Source organism: Paroedura picta, chromosome 1 (genome assembly GCF_049243985.1).
Source record: "Paroedura picta isolate Pp20150507F chromosome 1, Ppicta_v3.0, whole genome shotgun sequence".
Lineage (NCBI taxonomy): Eukaryota > Metazoa > Chordata > Lepidosauria > Squamata > Gekkonidae > Paroedura > Paroedura picta.
Genome location: NC_135369.1, coordinates 74,170,425 through 74,193,861, shown reverse-complemented (window position 1 = coordinate 74,193,861; position 23,437 = coordinate 74,170,425). Strand labels below are relative to the sequence as shown.

At 43.2% G+C, this 23,437-nt stretch overlaps 1 protein-coding gene and 1 long non-coding RNA gene across 13 annotated transcripts in view; one reads left to right on the top strand and one right to left on the bottom strand.

Moving 5' to 3' along the window:
* Window positions 1-9,966, top strand: part of LTBP1 (latent transforming growth factor beta binding protein 1) — a 276,190-nt gene extending 266,224 nt beyond the window's left edge. For all 12 annotated transcript variants that reach the window (XM_077343424.1, XM_077343401.1, XM_077343391.1 and 9 more), the window contains 2 exons: window positions 8,005-8,154; window positions 8,952-9,966. In XM_077343424.1, coding sequence (XP_077199539.1) covers window positions 8,005-8,154; window positions 8,952-9,121 — 320 coding nt within the window. In that variant the 3' untranslated portion in view covers window positions 9,122-9,966. The remainder of the gene's footprint in view (window positions 1-8,004; window positions 8,155-8,951) is intronic.
* LOC143840267 (uncharacterized) lies at window positions 1,542-15,635 on the bottom strand. The gene is made up of 4 exons (XR_013232092.1): window positions 15,542-15,635; window positions 14,658-14,870; window positions 4,021-4,068; window positions 1,542-2,630 (listed from the first exon to the last, which is right to left on the bottom strand). It is a non-coding gene; the product is annotated as an uncharacterized LOC143840267 (long non-coding RNA).
* Window positions 15,636-23,437: the final 7,802 nt, after the last annotated feature.

Below are 23,437 nucleotides of genomic sequence, written 5' to 3'. Positions count from 1 at the left end.
CTAGTCTGGTGATCACTTGCAATTCTGGGAGATCTTAGGCCCTTCCTAGAGGTTGTCCACCCTACTGTATTGTAGCCTGCATTTGTACTCCAAACCAGAGCAGGGTTTGGGGCTTTTTTCAGGGGGTGAGTTCAATGGAAGATGGTGTGGTAAATCAAAGGGGCCTTTCATCCAAGAATGTGCAGCTTCTTCTGTGATCTCTGTTAGCAAAGCCTCATTTCATGCTCGGAGGAAGAAACATTAATGGTGATACGTTGCTGCAGGGATCCTACTTGCCAAATTGCAGGTTGGAAAAAAACAGGAGGTAGGATGGAGAATCTTTTCCTCATTGGCAGAGCCTGGGAGGGAGGTGGGAAGATGGGAGGAAACACCTTATTGACAGATGACTTGTGACAGATTTCCCAATAACCTCTAGTGCTGATTAGAGCGGCATGGCAATTGATTGGTGGGACTCTCCCCCTTTGGCTGGCTACAGGCCACAATGGAACAACTGTGTTAAAGATAGAAAATCTGGGGGAGGGAGTGCAGGGACACCACCACTTACCCTGAAATCACCATTGTTGGAGAAAGAATGCTAAGCTGAGCGTACCACTGGTTTGTAGTTGTATGCTATTATTTATGGGGAAATCATAAGGCTACATCTATAATGTTTTTTTAAACTGCCTTCCAGGTAATGAAACTTGAATCAACCTACAGTTCAGTTGGGTAGAAAATAAGCCAATCCGCTTCGCTAAAAAGAGGAAGGCTAGGAATGAAACTGCCCTAATGTCTCCCTCAGGGAGGAAGCAAATTCTCACTCCAGGATTTCATAGGGGCCCTTCCTCCCATTTAGAACATTGGTCCTGACAAAGAAGGGAACCACAGTGGTCAAGCAGAAGAACACAGCATCCTTTTTTATCCCAGAAGGCACTTGACAAGAAGTAGACCACTAAAACACATACACACATGCCGGTTTGGAAGTAATATATCTGAATCCAAGATGTTTGAATCCTTATTGTCCATCTACCCTCACTGTAGATACACTTGGCACATCTTCTGCTTTATACTCAGGGATATTCCAACACAATGTAGCTGTGCCTGCACACACATGATGCAAGAAGAAGTAGGCGTGTGAAAAAATGTAATTTGTCATTTTTCAGATTCTACTATTTTGGACCCAGTGCTGCCTTACTAGTGCCCAGCAGCAGAACCCAGTGCCCCATTGTGGCAAATACCAGCTCAACAGGACTGCAGCACAGAATCCCAATCCTGGGGAGCGGGAGGGGCTTGCAAGGACAGCAGAATCAGTGCAAGACTGCCCAGCTGTAGAACCCAGGTGTCAACGTGGCAGCAGTGCAATACAAACCAAACAGAGAACAGACCAAACAGTTGACCTAAGCCCACCTAAACAATTCAAACTTCTAGAAATTAAACGGGGTTGAGCTGGCATTTGCCACAATGGGGCACTGGGTCCTGCTGCTGGGCACTAGTACATGGCAGTGGTTCTGCTGTTCTTGCAGAAATGTCCCCTTCCCCTCAGTTTCTACTTCAGAGATTCTCAGATGGGAACTTGGTCCTGTTAGGTTTTGGCACTGCCACAAGGGCATTGGTTCTTCTGGGCTCATTACACTGGCCTGCTGCTGGGCTCGCCTAGCAAAAATGCCCCCCCCTCACTTTCACCGCAGAGATACTCTGGGACATTCTGCTGGGCTTATACTGCTGTCTTTTGAGGAGAGGTTCCAGCAGTCATGCTGCAAATTTGGTGCCTCGTCCCAAAATCCTGCCTACACCAGACTTCTGAACAGAGGCTAGATTTGCCATGGACTTTAGTGGACCCATAGGTTTAATGGAACCAAATATGAACCTCTTGTGGCACAGAGTGGAAAGCAGCAGACATGCTGTCTGAAGCTACGTCCATGAGGTTTAGGAGTTCAATCCCAGCAGCCGGCTCAAGATTGACTCAGCCTTCCATCCTTCCGAGGTCAGTAAAATGAGTACCCAGCTTGCTGCTGGGGGGTAAAACGGTAATGACTGGGGAAGGGAATGGCAAGGCCACCCTGTATAGAGTCTGCCATGAAAACGCTGGAGGGCGTCACCCCAAGGGTCAGACATGATTCGGTGCTTGCACAGGGGATACCTTTACCTTTAGGTATAATGGAACCAAATATATTCAGCATGCCCAAATATTGCTGAGTAAAAGGCAAATCTTTTTTGACTTTTAGTATTAAAATATATGAACCACTGAGCCGGATAAGAGAATCTGTGCTCAAGAATACTGAATAAAGACCAATGAGGGTTTTTTTTTCAGCTCAGCTAAACCAAACACATCTGCCTAGAAGGAAATGAGAAATATCCAGGAGGTAGGGTTGGATGCAAAAGTTCCTCTGTGAATTTACAAGAAACAGCAGGAGATAACTGAAATCTTTCTAACTTCCTTTCACTATTATTACCTTTGGGAAATAGGAAAAATATCACTGTCTATTTTATTCAGGAAATTTTTTAAGGTTGAAAAAGTTGTATGTGTACATTGCACTACATTTCATGTCTGAAATAGCCCTGGTAATACAGGAGCATTTCCCACTCCAGCTGCATATTGCTTGCAGCCTTCCTTTCTCTTCAGGTCTCTTTCGTCTTGCATTTGGTTCACGTCACTTCATATGAAGGGAAACAAAAGAAAACTAAGTACAAGCAGGACACAAGAACTATAAATGCTTTTGTATATTTCATTCTTTACTGGTTCCCACACAAATACATTCGGGAGAAGCCAGCCTAATGATTTCATCTCTTCTGAATGCTGAACTTACTCAGTTGTCTTACACAGAGTTGTATAAGGTTCAGCCTTTTCAATGTCATATGATTTTAATTAAACAAAACAGTGCTTTCAGCTGAACTGTAGCTAAATAGCAGCTTCACTGAAAATTTGCAAAATACCATGCAGGAATCCCGTATAGTGATGGGGATGAAAGAAAAAGTGTTGGGAAAGTGAGTTAGCAGACAAATGGCTGAGGTAGCACCCCTGGGTACCTGGGGGTGAGGAGAGCCTGGCAGCCGCCAAGCTGGGCATGACTCCCTAACTCTTTGCCCCCAAGGCCTCTTAAACAGACCCCCTACTGGGCAGGGAACCCCAATATTTCCCCAAAATGGATCCAGCCCACTGCCAAAATAGCCCACCAAATAGTCCCAAGCCTGCTTTACTCTGAGTTTGGGGAAGGACTGCAGCAAAGCCTGGCTGCTAAGCAAATTGGAAAGTCCCAGTTTTCCTGCCCACAAAGTGGCCATTTTCTGTGGAACAGTCATTTCCTCTTCCTGACATCAGGACTTCTTTTTTCCTTTTAAAATCAGTGACTGAATAATGTTATATCAAGATACTGTTATATCAATCTATGTATTTAGCTCCACTTTCTTTTTTGAGAAAAGTACATCCTTAACACCTTTTGTTGTGGCGATAAAAGAAGTATAGTATATTAATATAATGCTATTCAATCTCCAATTTAAATGTGGGGGGGGGGGGAGAACTACCAGGGAAGCAAGCTGTGTAGAACCCTCTTGATTGCAATGCAGCATGAGAAGCTGCAGCTCAGCTGGGAAACTATGCAAGCCTGTCCCTGCATTGTAAACACCTTAATTCCCAGGCATGTGGGAGCCTGATTCAGGTAAGAACTGCAGTGCACACTTTCTCCCCCCCCCACCCCACACACACACCCCTTCCAGTGCTGTTTCCCTGACCTGAAATAGCCCTTGGGAGTGGCTGCACTGTATACTGATGAGCTACATGTAAGTTTCCCTGAAGAGGGAAATGGTGGCTCCAGTGCTCTGTGCTCTGTTTCTCCAAGGGCCTCTTCTGGTACCACATTTTAAGTTTTGAAATAGACTTCAGCATGGTAAGGAGAACGTAAACATAATAAGTGATTCTGGCAAACCTGAGTGCTGGTGAATTGGGGCAGGGCACAGTGGCAAGAAGAAGAGTGAAAATGGTACCATCTATCAAGCAGTTACAAGAGCAGAGTCTCACAGAGGGCAGTGCTAAGAATGTACACTCACCATTAAGTCCGGTTTTATTCAGGGAGAATTGCTTCCAGCAAAGTGCTCCTAGGATTGTAAAATAGTTGTTCAGAGTTACTAACTAATTTGACATGGTAGTTTTAATAAGGGTCCAGGAATACAACGGAACTTGGATAAGAACATAAGAAAAGCCCTGCTGGGTCAGGCCAATAATTCATCTAGTCCAGTTCCTCTGGACAGCCAAGATCAGGGCATACGGGCCAAGACCTTCCCTTGATGGTGCTTCTGAATGTGGAGGTTCCCCTCAACCACCATGATTTATCCTCCATTAATCTATTTATCTAATCAGTTTTTAAACCTGTTTGTTTCTGTGGCCATCACTGCATCCTTCAGCACTGAATTCCCCATTTTAATCAATCTCTGTGTAAAGTAGTATTTCCTTTTGTTCTTCCTAAACCTAGTGCCCATCAGTTTCACTGGATGCTTTTGAGTTCTAGTATTTTGGGAACGTGGGAAAACAGTACTGTTTGTCAACAGTACTGTTTGTCAACTTTCTCCATACCATATAAACCTCTTATCATATCTCCCGGTAGTCGTCTCTTTTAAAAATTGAAAATAATAAGATGTCCTTGTTGGTGTGGTGGGTGGAAGTACACAGGCTACATTTCTACATGATATTCCTGAGGTTACTGGTTCAATTACCAAAAGCAGAGGATTCAGTCCAGATGCTTCAAAAATGGTTTGCTGTTTAAGCGATTTGTCCCTCAGTATGTAGTGGGGGGAAATGGCCTTAAACCTTTTTTCCTTCTTTTTCCATTTTGCTCTATACATTTCTTAGACATAGAAACAAAATGGTTAAAGCAGATTGCATAGTATGTTTATGCAACTACAATATAATGAGATGTGTATAAAGGTTCATCTTATGAACATTTCATCATGCTCTGTGTGGAGTTTAGTAAAGAAAAGCTTGCTTTTCTGCCTAGTAGGGTTTTTTGTCTTTTGTAATATCACTCGCTATGTTATATAACAGCCCTGCAGCCAGCACTAACAGTCTAAATGAATTGTCACACTCTTGTATAGTAAAGTATATATTGTGGCAGTTAGTCATGGCCTTATTATCTTGGATTAAATCAACAGTTTACCAAAATGTATTTTTGTATGTGTAATTTACTGCATTATTATCATATTGAAAAGAATTTTGGTGGCATTTGTGCACTCTTAGTAGGATAAGGAAGTTCTTAGGTTCAAGATTAATGGTGTTTAATCCTGTGGAAACATCCAATGACTTCCCCCATTTTTAGAGGTAATTTAATTGGCTTAATGATATCTCCCTTCCTATAGAAGGCTTCTAAAAACATCAGCATTGGTTTCCTCTGAAAACTTAATAAGATGGCATTCACAGGGTCTGCTATCATGGAATTGTTCTGGAATAATGTGCACTTTTTTTAAAGATCATTTTGTGGAGAAGTAGCATCGGATTAAGTTTTTTCATTGATTTACCATTGAAATTACATGCTGCTCTCATTTTATACCTAGATTATCTTTGATGATGTTTGACTGCCATCTTCAGTTCAGTTCAGTTATTGCTTCTCTAAAATGTCTACTGTTTCAGAAATTATGTGAGTGAGTGAGCGAGCGAGTGAGCAAGTGAGTGAGGTGCCCTCAAATCACAACCAATTTATGGGAACCTTGTAGGGCTTTCAAGGCAAGACACTAAAAGAGGTAGTTTGAAATTGTCTTCCTTCACACAGCAATCCCAGAATTCCATCATCATCATCATCATCATCCTTCCACCCCAGGTTATCCAGGTTATCCATCAGGGTGACCAGACTTGTTTCTGTACCAAATGTATATTAAAATCTGTATTCAAGGGGGTCCAAATAATTCGTTTCATACTAAAGTAACTGGGAGGAACCTAAAGAAACCAGGGTGGCTCCATAAACAGCTTTCAAAAGAATTTTAAAAAATCATTTAGGAAATGGAAGAAGGATGTTATAACCAAGGAGGAATATAAACAAATAACCAATACATGTAGAGAGAGTGTTAGAAAAGCTAACAGCATGAGCTTAGGCTAGCAAGAAATGCTAAAAACAAACAAAAAGGTGTCCTTTAGTTATATTCAAAGAAAGAAAAAGAACAGGGACATGGTAGGACCATTGCGGAGACAAGAAAGGGACAGTGCAACAGGTGATGAAGAGAAGGCTCAACTGCTCAATTCCTACTTCTCAGCCTTCTCTTGTGAGGGGAATCGTGCTCAACGTGACAAAGGCATTTCACATGATGACGGAGGGGAGTTGTGGCCTAGGGTCACTGTAGGGGTAGTCCATTAACTAATGTGTTTCATACAGCATGGAATTTCCACACACACACAAGCAGAAACACAAGAAAAAGTAGCCCTAGCAGCCATTTGTTCATCTCCTGTCTTCTGATGCAGCCCTACATTGGGGCCTGTACTTCTACGGGCCAGCCACTGAGACTTTTTTACTAGCTCCAAAGGGGACGACCCGCCAATTAGGAACTGCGCATGCACCAATTATCCTGATGGGTAAATCACATATTCTGAAAGCAGGACACCTCTTCCCTCCATTTTTCACTGTCACCAGCTAGCTCCTCCACTGTACAGTTAGGCCTTATCAGCTTGCTGCTTGTTTTCTTCTATTCTTTGACAATTATTCGAGCTTCAAGGAAGGTTTTTCTCTTCTCAATGTACTTTACTAAGCTGATACTGTCCCTGTTCCCTCGCCCATGGTCTCATCGTGGCAAACAAGGGCCCTCTTTAAATATTGCACTCATTGTGGGGCTAAGATACCTCACTCTGACAATCATGACTGTTGTCTTCTATACTTGGATGAATCCCACAACATGGGGGCATGCCATGTTTGCCAGAAGTTTACGTGAAAGTCCGGTCTGACTATGCAAACTGAGAGGGTCATCCCACCTTCAGAACATTATGTGCCAGACTTTTGCGCTAGTTAAAAAGTCTCTATGGATGGCCTGTGTAATTGCATTCCCCAGTGTGTTGGTGAACAACTTGTGTTGGTGAACAACAGTTACAGGTAAGTGCAACTCTGTTTGCTAAGTCAGACTTACTATATCATCACATGTTTTTCCGATTATGCAAAATTTTGTTCAACCAAGTTCTGATATTTGGAAGAGGTCTCTAGGTATTGCACAGGATCTTGGGCAACTAGAAGTATGCTAAGTATGCTAAGTATGCTAAGCCAATAAATCTTAAGAGTTCACTGGTAACTCTCATTCTTCAATGTGTTTATTTACCTGCTCTTCATCCAGCATAGCAATGATAGCCGTACCCTGTGTTAGTTATGCATGATATGAGAAAACGCAACTACTTTTGAAAAACTTCCTGCCATGACCCAAGGAATGCAGTCCACAGTTCTCTTCAGAATCAACAAACAGGAGTCCCAGGCATTGGAACCAAAACTGGATCTAGTCTTTATTTATAGGAAAATCCTGTTGCATCAGATGGAAGTCATACACAGCCAAAATAATTGTTGAAGATGCCTCAGACCCACTCCACCCCATATCACCATATTTCAAGTGGGAAGTATCTGCTCCCACAGTTGACTCATTTGATCCAGGAGAGAGTGAAAAGCAGAGACAGTCTAAGTCCCAACCAGGTATAACAACAGCAACACGGCATGTTTACCTTCTAGCTGAGAACAAGCAATAAGGCGTTGACAAAACGAACACATGTTTTACATGTCAGAGGGCTAGAGGAAAGCCAGGGGAGGGAGGGGCACTGACCAGGAGTTCAACTCAGGTTGGGACATAGCACAAAGCTGACAAGTGTGTGACATTTTAAACAGTTGGACCAGCCTCTCTCTATGTACCACAAGCATAACATGTGTTTAATACCCTGCACTGTTGCAGCAGGCAGTAGTTTACAGGCACAGTAGGTCTTTGTTATGCACTATAAGATGATGTAAGCAGCCCATCCGGCTGTTGGAAATGAAGCTCCCATAGCTCTTGAATGCATTCATTTGCAACATTTCCTCTTCCTAGGTTTCCTGAACAGCTTTGAGGAGTTGCAAGCAGAAGTATGTGGCATTCTGAATGGATGTGAAAATGGGCGCTGTGTAAGAGTCCAGGAAGGGTATACCTGTGACTGTTTTGATGGCTACCATTTGGATATGGCCAAGATGACTTGTGTTGGTAAGAATTTGTTACAGTATTTTGCATGTAGACTATTCATAGAAAGGCACAAAGTGCCACACAGAGAAGATATCCTCTGACTTTATTTATTGATTATATTTATATGCTCCCCTCCTTGAAGGCTCAGGGTGGTTCACATAAAACAGAAACAATAGATAACTTAGATTAAGAATAATGAAGTGATAACAACAGCAACACAGGATAGTAGAAAAATATAAAAAACATTAAATTAACTCATACTGATAGCCCAGTGGGTTGGGCGGAATTGTAGTGGGTGCCATAGGAGGGAGGCGCAGGGGGAGGGTCCTTGGGAATTGGTGGTTCAGGTCAACCTCAGCCAAAAGCCCGGTGGAAGATCTCCTTTTTGCAGGCCCCGAAGAATTGTTCAAACTCCTCCAGGGCCCTGATCTCCTCTGAGAGCTCATTCCACCAGGAGGGGGCCAGGATAGAGAAAGCTCTGGCCCTGGTTGAGGTGAAGTGAGCTTCCTTGGGGCCAGGGATCACCAGAAAGTTGGAAGTGCTGGAGCTGTTTGAGGAATCAACTCTGCTAGTTCATTGCTTATGATCCCATGGTCCAAGGCATTTCCATCACCCCAATTGAGATAAATAGGCATTCACCATGATGGTTGGTTAGGTAGTACTTTAATTAGCCCCATTTACTTTTATGCTTACTTTCCAAATTGAGCCTATGGAAATCTACTGAAGCTACACTTCAAGCATTAGGTAAAGTAGTCACCATATCAGACTGGATGTTGCAGCCCCTCACCATCTTTTATTTTATCTGCTTTTTCTTCCAGATGTGAATGAATGTAATGAACTGAATAACAGGATGTCTCTCTGCAAGAATGCCAAGTGCATTAACACAGAAGGGTCATACAAATGTGTCTGTCTGCCTGGCTACATCCCTTCCGACAAGCCTAACTACTGCACACCCCTGAACTCTGACACAGACAGTGAACTGGAGTAAGAGAAGCAGTAGGTGACATGTAACTTTAAGCCCGTATACTCTGCACTGTATAAAGGAAAGGAAAGGAAAGAAAGAAGCGTATTTAACTTGAGTTAAGGATGCTCCTAACCCAAAGTTTGGCTGTATATGGAAAACAAGCATGAAAACATATCTTTGGGGAAATGAAAAATGATGTGTTAATCTACATCAGCTTCGCTAAAGCGACAGACCAAATGGACACATTTTGTGTGTATGGAAGAAGTGATGAAGTATATAGTGTGTTCATAAATAAAATTCATGGGAATAAGCAAACTGTGCTATTATTTTTGAAAAGAAAAGGGTATTTTAACTATTGCTTGATTTATTTGGCATTTAATTAGTTGTGGATATATTTTATATTACTTGTTAATTCAGCAGTTCTATGCCTACTGTTCCTTTGGATGCTTCCCCTCCCACCTTTGATCCAATTGCAATATAAACTATTTTCTAAACATTGTTATACACAAGGTAATGCTCGTCTTTGTCTGGAACATTGGCCAGTTACTGTTTTAAATTGCTAATTGTCTGCCCTGTGGAGCAGGCCCTGTTTTCTTTTTTTAAGTGCACCCATCATGGAAAGAAATCCTTTATATTCATTTTGTATTCCGTGTGGCCTTTTACTGCACTTAACATGCCTTAGGACCTTTCTTGCCGCGTTTCAAAGCTGCTAGAGGACGACCATTGGATGCCTTTTGTATATCATAACAAAAGATCTGAGCTCCTGTCTGTATTTGAATGTGTAAATTGAACACAGCTCTTGTATTAATTACCCTAACACATTAAACCTGTATATTAAAATTCAATAAAAACTACAATTTTTTTAGAAAAAAAAACAGTGTGTATTAGCTAAATCAGGCTTTCTCAACGGGGTTTCATGAAACCCAGGGTTTCTCAATGGCCTTGGTAGGGTTTTGCCAAGTTAATTCATTTTTTCGATATTATTTTAAACATTTATTGGGTGATGGTTATGTCAAAAAACACCCTCCAAAATGGCCAATGATGAGCTTGGAAGGGGTCAAAAGGGGATAATTATTGATAATAAAAATCCTTTCTGGCTGAGGCTCATCGCATGTGGTAGCGACTGACATCCAGAGAGGCAAGTACTCTCATTTTAACTTAACTGTGTTGGGGGGGGGGGGCAATGGAGAGGTGAATGCTTGCCCCATCCCTGGCCCTGGCCCAGCAGATTCCCTGTGAAGAGAAACATCTGGCATGGGTATTGTGGAAGCCAAATGGCAAATTAACACAGCCAGGCACATTGGCACTTGCCCTAGCCTCTGCTGTCAATTTCTTCTTCAGTTCCACCACTGGATCACTTCTGGTATCACTTCATTTTATCCTAACCTTTATAAGCAAAAGGCTTATACTAAGCATTATTCTTCTACCAGAAGATATTGCAAATTTCTGGGGCAACAATCTCACCTCGGCTATAAGCTTCTTCACTCTTCCTCCCAGCCAAGGTGGAAACTTTACCACTCTAAACCCAAGGAGGGCTCAAAGTTCCTTGGGGATTTTTACACTCTGGCCTGCATCCCTTCCAGGACCATCTGTCCAGGTTTACCTATATCTTGGAAACCATTGCCAAAGATCAATGGATGCTCTTTGTTGTTCAACAGTTCAAAATTGCCTGTTTCTGTTCCCAGCTCCTGCATTGCTTCAATAAAAGGTTCCCCCCCCCTTCTTGGAGGAAGCTCTTGGAGGAAGCTCCAAACTAAATCCTACCTTTCCTCTGCAAAAGGAATTGTCTCCCCCTATTTTCTAAAGGAAAAGTGAAAAAGGATGCAAGTGCCCAATTCTAGACCCTTGTTACCAATTCTAGACCCTTGTTGCCCAATTCTAGACCCAGCTCATAGGGAACCAAAAGTAAAAGGATTCAGATGTCTTTATACTAATGCCCGAAGCATGGGCAATAAGAAGGAAGAGCTGGAACTTCTCATGCTGATGGAAAGGTATGATCTAGTGGGCATCACAGAAACTTGGTGGAATGATTCTCATGACTGGAATGTAATAGTGGATGGATATGAACTGTTCAGAAAAAACAGAATAGATCGAAGAGGTGGAGGAGTGGCACTGTATGTGAGGAAAGGGCTTACCTGTCAGGAAATTGTAGTGATGGAGAATATATCTACAGTGAAAAGCATCTGGGTGAAAATAAGCGAGGGGAAAACAAACAGTGTGGTGGTTGGTGTCTGCTACCGACCGCCTGACCAACGAGAGGATGTGGATGCTGCACTTTGTGAGCAGCTTGAGAAAATATCCAAGTGTCAGGACCTTGTCATCATGGGTGACTTCAATTTCCCAGATGTGTGCTGGGAAACAAACTCTGCAAAGCATCCTCAGTCATGCAAGTTTCTGACCTGCCTGGCTGACAATTTCATTTATCAAATGGTAGATGAACCCACAGCCATACTGGACTTAATACTGACCAACAGGCAAGAGTTGGTGGATGAGGTGAAGGAGGTGGGGACCCTAGGGGGAAGTGACCATATCCTCATAGAATTCCTTTTGAGATGGGGAGGAAAGGATGCTTGTAGCCAGACGCGGATGTTGGATTTTCGTAGGGCAAACTTTAATAAACTCAGAGACATGATGAGTGTCATACCATGGACAAGAATGCTGGAAGGGAAGGGAGCATGTGAAGGGTGGGCGCTACTCAAACAAGAGCTACTGCATGCTCAATCAATGACTATCCCAGAAAGAAGAAAACACTGCAGGAGCTCTAAGAAGCCTATTTGGATGAACAGAGAACTTCAAGAGGAACTAAGAAAGAAAAGGGAGATGTTGAGGAAATGGAGGGAAGGACAGAGCTCTAAAGAAGAGTACCTACAGGTTACTAGGCACTGTAGATCAATCATCAGAAAGGCCAAAGCTGAGAGTGAGCTAAGATTGGCCAGGGAAGCCCACTGTAACAAGAAAAGATTTTTCAGTTATGTGAGGAGCAAATGTAAAGTAAAGGAGGCAATAGGCCCACTGTTGGGTACGGATGGACAAACTCTAACGGAGGATGCAGAGAAAGCAGAAAGGCTCAGAGCCTATTTTACATCTTTTTTCCCCACAGGTCAAAGGGTTTAGGTACATCTAGAGATGGCAGTAGCCAAGAGATAGTGTCTGGGTGGCAGGTTGAAATGGACAGAGAGGTTTTTGAGAGGCATTTCGCTGCACTGGATGAGTTCAAATCCCCTGGGCCGGATGAAATGCACCCGAGAGTGCTCAAAGAACTTTCCAGAGAACTTGCAGAACCCTTGTCCATCATCTTCGGGACCTCTTAAAGGACTGGAGATGTCCCGGAGGACTGGAAGAAAGCAAACGTTATTCCGATCTTCAAAAAAGGGAAGAAGGATGACCAGGGAAACTATAGACCAGTGAGTCTGACCTCTGTTGTGGGTAAGATAATGGAGCAGATATTAAAGGGAGCGATCTGCAAACATCTGGAGGACAATTTGGTGATCCAAGGAAGTCAGCATGGATTTGTCTCCAACAGGTCCTGTCAGACCAACCTGTTTTCCTTTTTTGACCAAGTGACAGGTCTAGAGGCTGTCTTTATCTAGGAATGGTCCATTGTCTACAACATGGGTTTGCATGCAATTCTCATTTCAGGAAAGGAAAATGGGTTGGCAGATGCCTTAAGCTGGGCCTCTCAGGTGAGTCACAAATTATTCCTATCCAAACACATTTCTTTACCCTATTTCCTTGCCAAGGAACACCTTCCATATAACCTCCTTCCTCTTCCCTCAATACCAAATACAAGAAGTTTTGTTCCTGGACAAAGAGGGACCCGCAATCTCTTGGGAGTCCCTGGCTTGGAGATCTGTTCTTGTGCTTTCCCCCATCTACTTCTGAGAGCCAGTTTGGTGTAGTGGTTAGGAGTGCGGACTTCTAATCTGGCATGCCAGGTTCGATTCTGCGCTCCCCCACATGGAACCAGCTGGGTGACCTTGGGCTCACCACAGCACTGATAAAGCTGTTCTGACCGAGCAGTGATATCAGGGCTCTCTCAGCCTCACCCACCTCACAGGGTGTCTGTTGTGGGGAGAGGAAAGGGAAGGCTTTGAGACTCCTTTGGGTAGGGAAAAGCGGCATATAAGAACCAACTCTTCTTCTTCTTCTTCTGATCACCCAAACGGTCAACAAAATGCTTCTGGATGAGACATCAGCCATTCTCATTGCACCCTATTAGCCAAGATAACATTGATTTTTCACTCTGACCCTCTTAGCCAACAGAACCTCATTCACATCAGTAATCTCATCCATGACAACCTGAGGTTATGACCTGAGATTTGAATAGTAGCCTTCTCCTTCATTGTTCAGAATATCTTGGCCGAGGCCACAAATCTGTCCATCAGGAAGTCCTGTGTCCCTAAATGATAAAGATTTACTTCCTGGTCAAGGGACTCCGGAATAAACCCAGACAATTGTCCTCTCTCATCTATTTTGAATTACCTTGTATCCTTAAATAAGGGGCTAGCCAAGTCCTCCAGAGCCAGCTTGGTGTAGTGGTTGGGAGTGCCGATTTCTAATCTGGCGAGTTGGGTTCGATTCTGCACTCCCCCACAGGCAGCCAGCTGGATGACCTTGGGCTCGCCATGGCACTGATAAAGCTATTCTGACCAAGCAGTGATATCAGGGCTCTCCCAGTCTCACCTACCTCACAGGATATCTGCTGTGGGGAGAGGAAAGGGAAGGCAACTGTAAGCAGCTTTGAGACTCCTTTGGAAAGAGAAAATTGACAAGTAAGAACCAACTCTTCTTCTTCGTCTTCTTTGTCCCTATGGCAGCTGTTTCTGCATTCCATACTCCTATTCAAGGGATTCTATATTCGCTCAGTCAGAATCTAAAGGTTTCCTCAAAGGCTTGATCAACATTTCACCTCCTCCCGCCACACGGTAGAACTTCTCCCTGGTGCTCTCCATACTCATGGCTAAACCTTTTGCGCCATTGGCTACCTCTTTCTTGCAACTCTTCTACATTAAGGTGGCCTTTCTGACCTCCACTACTTCAGCTAGAAGGATAAGTCATAGTCAAGCAAGTCAAGCCTCCCTTTCCTTAAAAACTCATAAGGACAAGATGGTTCTATCTCCTAGCATTCCCTTCCTGCTCAGTGGTTTCCTCCTTTCCCGTTGCTCCCCTTCCATGTATATTTTCCTTCCCCAAAAGACATGAAAGAAAAGTCTCTACACTTACTCAATATCAAACAAGCCCCATCTATTTTCACAGGACCACCCCGTTCAGAAAAGGTACTAACCTCGTAATGTTCAAAGCACAATCCACCAGGGCTCAGACCTCATGCTATAGGAACAACAGGACATCTGTAGTGAAGCCACCTGATCCAGTCCCTCAGTGTTTATCAAGCACAATGCCATTGATGTGGATTCCCAGAGTGATTCAACCAAGTCAGAGCAGTCCTCCATACCCTCTACCAATAACAGCTTCATGTTGTCCTTCTTGGAATTAAGTTACATCACTATTCTCCAGTATGGGACTAGAGAAAATATGACAATGAAAACCTGGTTGTACTTACCTGTAACCAATGTTTATCGGGTGTCCTGTGCAGGCACAAATCTCTCCCTCCTACCCTGCTGTGAAGTCTGTTCAGATTCCCTTTGGATCCACTGCTCCTGTGGCAGCCTAATTAAACTGCAGGAGGGAGATGCACAGTGAGAAAGTGCCTTGTGTTGTCAGGAGCTTATCACATGCCGATGGCTGGCCAGTATATGTGCAGTTCCATGTGTACCTGCACAGAAAAAACACTCAATGAATATCAGTTCAGACGTAAGTACAACCAAGTTTTCTATTCAAAAACAGTTATTAATCATAAAGTGATTTTGCAGAGTTTCTAACCGTAGCAAGGAAAAGACCCTTGATCCATTCAAAATAGGTATTTCTAACAGAAAAGAAAGAGCATTAAGCGTTTTAGTTTTTTGAACAAGGCAATATCGAGGATTATTGTTAACATACACTGTAAAATTAGAAGCAGCCGAAGCCTACAATACTTTAGCTGAATACTTATGACGGGACCATTTGAAACAAATGAATCTCTAATGTTAGGATTCTAGACATACTGCTGACAATAATATGCACTCTAAATCCATTTAAAGAAGAGGTTGACTTTTCCCTGTCTGATCTGGACTGAATTTACTGTTTGGCCAGAACACACTGTTAACAATGATCCTATTATGCAAGCTACTTTTTTCATTTCAGGCATCACTACCACATGATGTCCTTCATTTTTGTCTTGGGAACAGATAATAAATCAGTTTATTTTCTTAAAAATATCCTGAGATCTAATCTCTTTTGCAGAGCAACATTTTAAAGTATGAAATCTATTGAAATTCTACTTTGATATCATGGATAAAAGTTGATACATTGAACAAATGATTTCTGTCTGTTCTTCAAAATATTTACCTTTGTCATCTCAAGGATTGCAAAATATCTCAGCTGATGAATTCAATCCTTGTTTTAACTTCAAAATGTCATCTTACTGGATTGAGTCCTAGGAATGCACAAGCAGAAGCAGTTTGTGATAGCAGCATGCCTTTCCCATTAGAGCCCTCTGCAGTCCTCAAAAATGTAGCAGTAGGTTTCATGGGATTGCCATAGACAGAAAACTACCAGGGGGCTGAAATGTGAATGAAACTGGTGAAATCAAACACACACACATCTGTCTCTTGTGCCAACTAAATATTAGGAGGTTTAATTTGATGAAACAACAATTCTGTCAGTGCTTACACCTGGTATTTGTTTGAAATGTAGACATGTATTTCTGTGTACATTTAAAAACTGTGTTCATTTCTATGGATGCTATTGTAAACAGTTATCGACATACAGAACATCATTTCACTAATCATTAAACATTATTATAAGGTTGAAATTGCATGCAGACAACGCACTCCTTACCTGATTGGCCCTCCCTGGGGGTGTGCCACCAATAGGGAGAGAGCACTCTGCCAATGAGGGCAGATCAGTTAAAATTACATTCTGCCAATGAGGGCTAATTAGTTCAAATTGCATATGCTGTCAATGAGGGCCAATCAGTTCAAAGTGCACTCTGTCAATGAGGACCAATAAGTTCAAATTGCACCCTGCCAATGAGGAACAATCAGTTCAAATTGCATGCAGACAATTCACTCCTGGGAGTGTGCCACCAATAGGGAGAGAGCACTCTGCCAATGAGGGCCAGTTGTGGGGCTTGTCTGTCCTCTTCCTGTTGCTTGCCAGGTAGAAAAAGTGTTGGCCTTTCTGAAATGCCCTGCTGGTGGTAAGTTACCCATCCTCAGCCTTTTCCCCACATTCCATCTCCCTCCAGACAAGGGAGGAAATCCAGCTGCTTCCTTTGTCTCCTGTATTGGTGTCAGTTTTCACCGCTCTACTGGAAGGAAACAAAGACAAGCTGCCAGGAAGGCAAAAAAATTCAGTATTTCAAAAACAGAATTCCAAGGAACAGACAGAATGCAGTGAATGTCTTAACTCAGTCCAGTGAGTCAAGGGTTTGTTCGGGCAGTCCAAGGGCATCAGCAGAAAGAACCATTCTACAAACCAGGCTTCCAAGCCTTAATATAGGTTATCAGCAGCCTCTCAGTCCTCATTCTGTGATGACTCACATTCTTCTGCAGTCAGCAGCTGTCTTGCAAACATGGTGGAGCTCTCTTCCAGCACATAGCTGGCATTGCTTTATTGGCTCAGGTGAGCCAGGTGGGCTGACAAGGCAGAGAGCTGCAGCTGGAGGATGGGTAAAGGAATGAGGAGCTCCTGCAAGAACATTGGTTTGTCTGCAGCTCCATTCCCCCTGCTGATCAGAAGTCTCCGCCTGTTGAACATATGGCTGGGCTAAGCTCTCATCCAGGTGAGACTTGGGTGATGCTGGGGGCTCCTCGCAAGGCTGTTCCTCTGAGGAGTGCTTCCTAACAGGACCTGGGCTCACAGCATCTCCCTGTGGCCATGCAGCTGACCATCAGAGTACTCTTTGCTTTCCCCCAACCTCCCTCTCCTCAGAGGGGCTGGGGGGATCCAGCAGCCTTCCCTGCGCAGTCTTTCCTTTGGGAGATGTTTTGTCTAGCTGCTTTCTCCTTCCCTCCCTCCTTCCCTTCCCTTCTTTCTTTCTCTTTCTCTCTCTCTCTTTCATCCTAGATTTCTCTCTTACATCTTTCTAAAATTTTCTAGTCCCCCACCTGGAGGTTGGCAGCCCAGCTGGCTGCATATGGAGGAGGAGTCAGGAATCAAACCCAGCTCTTGAGATTAGAGTCTGCTACTCTTTAACCATTTCACCACACTGGATCATAAGAATGAGTAGGGAGTGGGGGTGAGGAGGACCAGGAAGGTCATTGTGCAAGTGTATGTGCTAGCACCCATTGTATTCCTGGGTGCAACGGGCTTTCCCTCTAGTTTTTCATGATCATGAAAAGCATCTAAAGAAGTTTCTTCCATTAAAATATGAATGTCAAATGTTATTGTTAGTAGTAATAAACCTACATGATGATAATGGTGCTTACAATTCTTTGCACTTAATTTTTTCTCTGTTTCCTCTCTGACTTTATTTAGCTGTTTTATTTGCAGGATAAATAATATGTAATATTGTGCATTGTGAAATGTGAAAGGAGAGATTTTGTGCTGCATCAGAATCCTAGCACAGAGCAACACCAGCCAGCTGGAAGGGTGCTGTAATGTGAAAAACACAATGCAAATAATAAGATTCAGTCATTTCCCAGGTGTTGCTTTATGGAACAAGCTCAATCCATATAAAAAATGCCCATACAAAAAATGTTAATTCTGAGCAGTTCCAATGACTTTCTCTACTGCCAGTCTTGGCGCCTTAAAAATTAACCTTCAGTGTAATAAGGGATCTATACTGAAAATAAAAAAATATTATATTTAAAATATTACATTAAAATATACTACATGGATGATTTGAGTAACATAAAATGTCAAAGGCTTTTTGTTGGATTATTATATGTGTATATGTGTTTTGGGAATGTGGTATTTTTTTCATATTTTTAAGAACAGCCTGACATTCAGTGCCCTCATTTCCTAAATGCACAGAACTGGCAGTGGCACAAGTGTTCCTTGAGTCTGCCACTGAGCTGCACCAACCTCAGCACTGCCATGGAAACCACAATGCTGGAATTTTGATCTGATTTGCAGTGATGCTTTATGAATGGAAAGTAGCATGAGGTATGCAGGTCAAGCCCCAAGTACTGAATTAAGTAAAAGTCTTAAATTAGTCTATTGTTTGAGGTGGAAATTGCCATAACTTAAATGGAAGATAGGTAACATAACAAAAAGGAATAAAGATCTTTTAAATTCCTGAACTAATGCACTTTCAGGGATTGCCACTAGGTGTCACTAGAACCTGGTAGAAAACTATTGCATTTTCAGTTAACAAATGCGCCATTTCAGAATATAGATTTGTATTTTTATGCCATCTAGTTTTTATCTGTGTTTTGTGGTCAATATTAGCTGTATTTTTATGGGTTGGTTACTGTGTAACCTTTGATATGCTTACTGTTTTATGATTTTACTAGGGACAAAGCCCGTTGTATCCAGGAATACAATGGGTGCTAGAACTTGGCGGTGGGAAGAGGAAGGGGAGGAGTTGTCCAGTCTGTAAGGGCATGGGGTTGAATGTGTGTGTTGTGTGGGAGGTTGTGGTGGCATGGTGGCAAATGAGGGCATGGGTGTGGAGATATGGGTGTCAAGAACCTGTGGTGTGGAATGTTCCTTGAGTGTGGGAGAGGACTGACCTTTGGGAATTGTGGCATAGTGGTTACAGATGAGCTTTCCAGAGCCATGTCCTCAGATATATCATTCTAAGCTTAAGAAATCTCAAGGAGATTCCAATATATATCATGGAACACAGGCAAACTACACAATAAATGATGTTGGATAAACTATTCATGAAGGATCTGGTCTTCTTAATGTAACCATTACTTGGGTTAACATATTCCTTCACTGGTAACATAAATTTACAAATTGAACAAGAGTCACATTGAAAGTTTCCATCAGGTAAATATTTCAAAGAGTCACCTAGAGTAATGTTTGGCATTACCTGAAAATTCAAAAGAGGATACAATCTCATCCAAATTTGTTCTTTCCTGATATTTCAATAAATTCTTCCTATTTTGCACCTTTTCAATAACATCTTCTGGATAGCCCCCATCTCCCAGGCACCTCACTAAGAGCTCCCTTGTCTCCTCATAATTCTCTGTACTAACATTAATTCTTTTATGGCAGAGAAATTGACTACAGGGGAGGTTGTCTTTAAGGTGAGAGGGGTGAAAGCTAGAATAATATAATAACTAGGGACGCCTGTTGTCTCCAAGAATACAACGGGCGCTAGAGCTTGGCAGTGGGAAGAGGAAGGGGAAGAGTTGTCCAGTCTGTAAGGGCATGGGGTTGAATGTGTGTGTTGTGTGGGAGGTTGTGGTGGCATGGTAGCAAATGAGGCCATGGGTGTGGAAAGATGGGTATCAAGCACCTGTTGTGTGGAATGTTCATTGAGTGTGGGAGAGGACTGACCTTTGGGAATTGTGGCATAGTGGTTACAGATGAGCTTTCCAGAGCCATGTCCTCAGATATGTCAAGGGAAAATCAGACTGGAGACTCTTCTTAGGGGAAGGTTACAGTTCTGCGTCATTTCCCTTCTTGTGTGAATTAGGCCACATTCACCGAAATGCCCCTCTGCCCTAATACACATGGGGTAGTCACAGCACACAGGTGTCCACCCTGTTCCTTCTTTTCCATATTTTCACTGTTGATAAAATGTTATCAACAGTGCTTCTTTCATGGTTGCTCCTTAGAAGAATGGATTTTTGTACCCGATTGCTTACTACCCAAAGGAGTCTCAAAGCGGTTTACAAACACTTTTTCCATTTGTCTCTCCACAATAGTCAACCTATTACGTGGCAACCAATTCCCCCCAGTTCTGCATCTGTTCCCTTCTTGTGTGAATTAGGCCACAGACATTGAAATGCCCCTCTGCCCTAATACACATGGGGTAGTCAGAGTACACAGGTATCCACACTGTTCCTTCTTTCCCAAATTTTTAATTTTGATAAAATGTTATGTACCCACATGCTTCATAGAATCATAGAGTTGGAAGGGGCCACACAGGCCATCTAGTCCAACCCCCTGCTCAACGCAGGATCAGCCCTAAGCATCCTAAAACATCCAAGAAAAGTGTGTATCCAACCTTTGCTTGAAGACTGCCAGTGATTTGAAAGGATTTCCTTTTGAGTCTGATGACACTGGACACTACTAACAGATATTCTTTTCTTCACTTCTTAGCATTTGCTACGAAAGGGACCTACCTGACTCCCTTACTTGCTGCTGAGCTGCTCTAGTGGAGAAGAGGCTAGCTGAGCCAGAGATTTTGCTGATTGACTGGCTTAGGCTAGCTGCTGCTGCTGCTGGAGGTTCCTTCCTGGCTGACTGGATTCCCATCACTGGAAAAATCTGCACTGGTTTAGTTGGTGGGAATCTATAGAAAATTTTACCTTTTTCTCTTCTTATTTTTTAAATCTTATTTTTCTTTTTTTGTCTAACTTTGGGTTTCTATAGCTGTGTGGATGGCTGTGGGTGAGTGGGGGTTGTGATTTTTTCTCTCTCTCTCTCTTTTGGGCTTTCTGGCTTTTTAATTATTTAATTACTTTTTTAAAAATCTAAAATTCTATTTTGATTTCCTCTTTGGGTTCTGCTGTCTTTGTGAGGAGGCTGTGCATGTTGGGTTTTTTAAAGACTTTTGCATGTCCAGAGGAGGGTAACAAAGATGGTGAGGGGTTTGGGAACCAAAACATATGAGGAAAGGTGGGGGGAGCTTGGTCTGCTTAGCCTAGAGAGGAGACTGAGAGGGAATCTGATAACCATCTTCAAGTATTTAAAAGGGTGCCATATAGAGGATGGAGCAGAGTTGTTCTCTCTTGCCCCAGAGGTATGGACCAGAACAAATGGGATGAAATTAATTCAAAAGAAATTTTGTCTAGAATCATAGAATCATAGAGTTGGAAGGGGCCATAAAGGGGAAGGGGTCTAAACATCAGGAAGAAGTTCCTGACAGTTAGAGCAGTTTCTCAGTGGAACAGGCTTCCTTGAGAGGTAGTGGGTTCTCCATCTTTGGAAATTTTTAAACAAAGGCTGGATAGCCATCCGATGGAGAGGCTGATTCTGTTAAGGCTTAATGGGGTGGCAGGTTACAGTAGATGAGCGATAGGGATGTGAGTGTCCTGCATAGTGCAGGGGGTTGACTAGATGACACATGAGGTCCCTTCCAACTCTATTATTCTATGATTCTATTATTTGTTTTTCTATTCTGGTTTCGGTTTATTTTTCCCCCCTGGAATTATTTGCTAAAAGATGAATACCATTTTGGGCTGTATCAACAGGGGCACTACATCAAAATCACAAGATGTCATAGTCCCATTGTATACGGCACTGGTCAGACCACACCTGGAGTACTGTGTGCAGTTCTGGAGGCCTCACTTCAAGAAGGACATGGATAAAATTGAAAGAGTACAGAGGAGAGTGACGAGGATGATCTGGGGCCAAGGGACCAAGCCCTATGAAGATAGGTTGAGGGACTTGGGAATGTTCAGCCTGGAGAAAAGGAGGTTGAGAGGGGACATGATAGTCCTCTTTAAGTATTTGAAAGGTTGTCACTTGGAGGAGGGCAGGATGCTGTTTCTGCTGGCTGCAGAGGAGAGGACACGCAGTAATGGGTTTAAACTTCAAGTACAACGATATAGGCTAGATATCAGGAAAACACTTTTCACAGTCAGAGTAGTTCAGCAGTGGAATAGGCTGCCTAAGGAGGTGGTGAGCTCCCCCTCACTGGCAATCTTCAAGCAAAGGTTGGATACACACTTTTCTTGGATGCTTTAGGATGCTTAGGGCTGATCCTGTGTAGAGCAGGGGGTTGGACTAGATGGCCTGTGTGACCCCTTCCAACTCTATGATTCTATGATTCTTTAAAAAGTTTTGTAGTTTTGTTTGCTCGGATTTGTTACTGTTTTATTTGTATAACTAGTTTAAAAAAGCCCGCTGCAGTCAGGAATGAAGTGGGCACTAGCGGGGTAGCAGATAGGACAGACACGAAGGAAGGAAGGAAGGAAGGAAGGAAGGAAGGAAGGAAGGAAGGAAGGAAGGAAGGAAGGAAGGAAGGAAGGAAGGAAGGAAGGAAGGAAGGAAGGAAGGAAGGGCCCAAAAATGGCTCCCAGCCATGGAGCCATTTTAAGATGACAAGGAAGCAGGGGGGAGGAGGGAGGCTTCCTGGCCCAAGGGGGAAGGGAAAGACCCCCCCATCCCTTGCCAGCTTCCCGTTGGGCCAGGAAGCCCTCACACCACTCTGTGAGGCGGTGTGATGACTTCCTGAGCCAAGGGGTTAGAGAAACCCCTCTTCCCCCTGTCGGCTTCCCATTGGGCCAGGATGCCCTCACGCCACTCAGCGAGGCAGTGTGAGGGCTTTCCAGCCCAACAGGAATGGGGGTGCCCCCGCCCGGGCATTTACATGTGTCCTTGTGAGCATCCAGGGGCAAACTGCCAACAATACTGGCAAAGAGCCCCTGGCCAGTATGGAAGGGCGGGCCTGCCAGGACTGTGGGCTCACTGATAGGGCCAAGGTCCTGAGTGGGCATGGCCTCTCTGAGGACAGACCACGCCCACTCTCTGCCCACTAAGCTCTCAGGCTATTATTTTAACAGCAAAGTGCTGTTGAAAGATTTCTGGGGGGTTTTAAAGTCCTTGGGGGTGAAATTAAGAGACCATTCTTTTACTTTTAAATTTGGGTTTGTTTACTTGATGGCCTCCTCCTGCTTGTTGTTTAGTGGGTTTGCGGACTAATTTTTGTGGATTGGTGCCTCTTTCATGTGTATTTTGTTGAGTTTAATTTTGTTTCCAGGTTTGGGGCTTGGTGAGGCAAGGACAACAGGCTTCAGACCTGCTATGTCTTATCGGATTTGAATTTGCTTGCAGTTGCAGCATACTAGGCTTTGTTTTGTTTTCCTGTTCATTACTAGTTTTTTCCCCTGCCTGTCTTAGGCCAGGTTGTTACAGTGGTTGGTGTTTTCAGTTTATTGGTTAAATCTAAAATTTTAGTTTTCAACAAGACCAGGAAATGGGACCCATTTCAATGGTCAATTAATATTGAGCAGATTAGGACCTTATATTTGGGAATTCTGTTCTTGGCAAATTAATCTTGGACCCCCAACTTAGTGCAACATTCAATAAATGGTATAAATTGACTCTTCCATAATAAGGGGGGAGCATGTTCCACAGTCATGTTAGTTGTTGGCTCAGCATATTTCTGTTATAGGA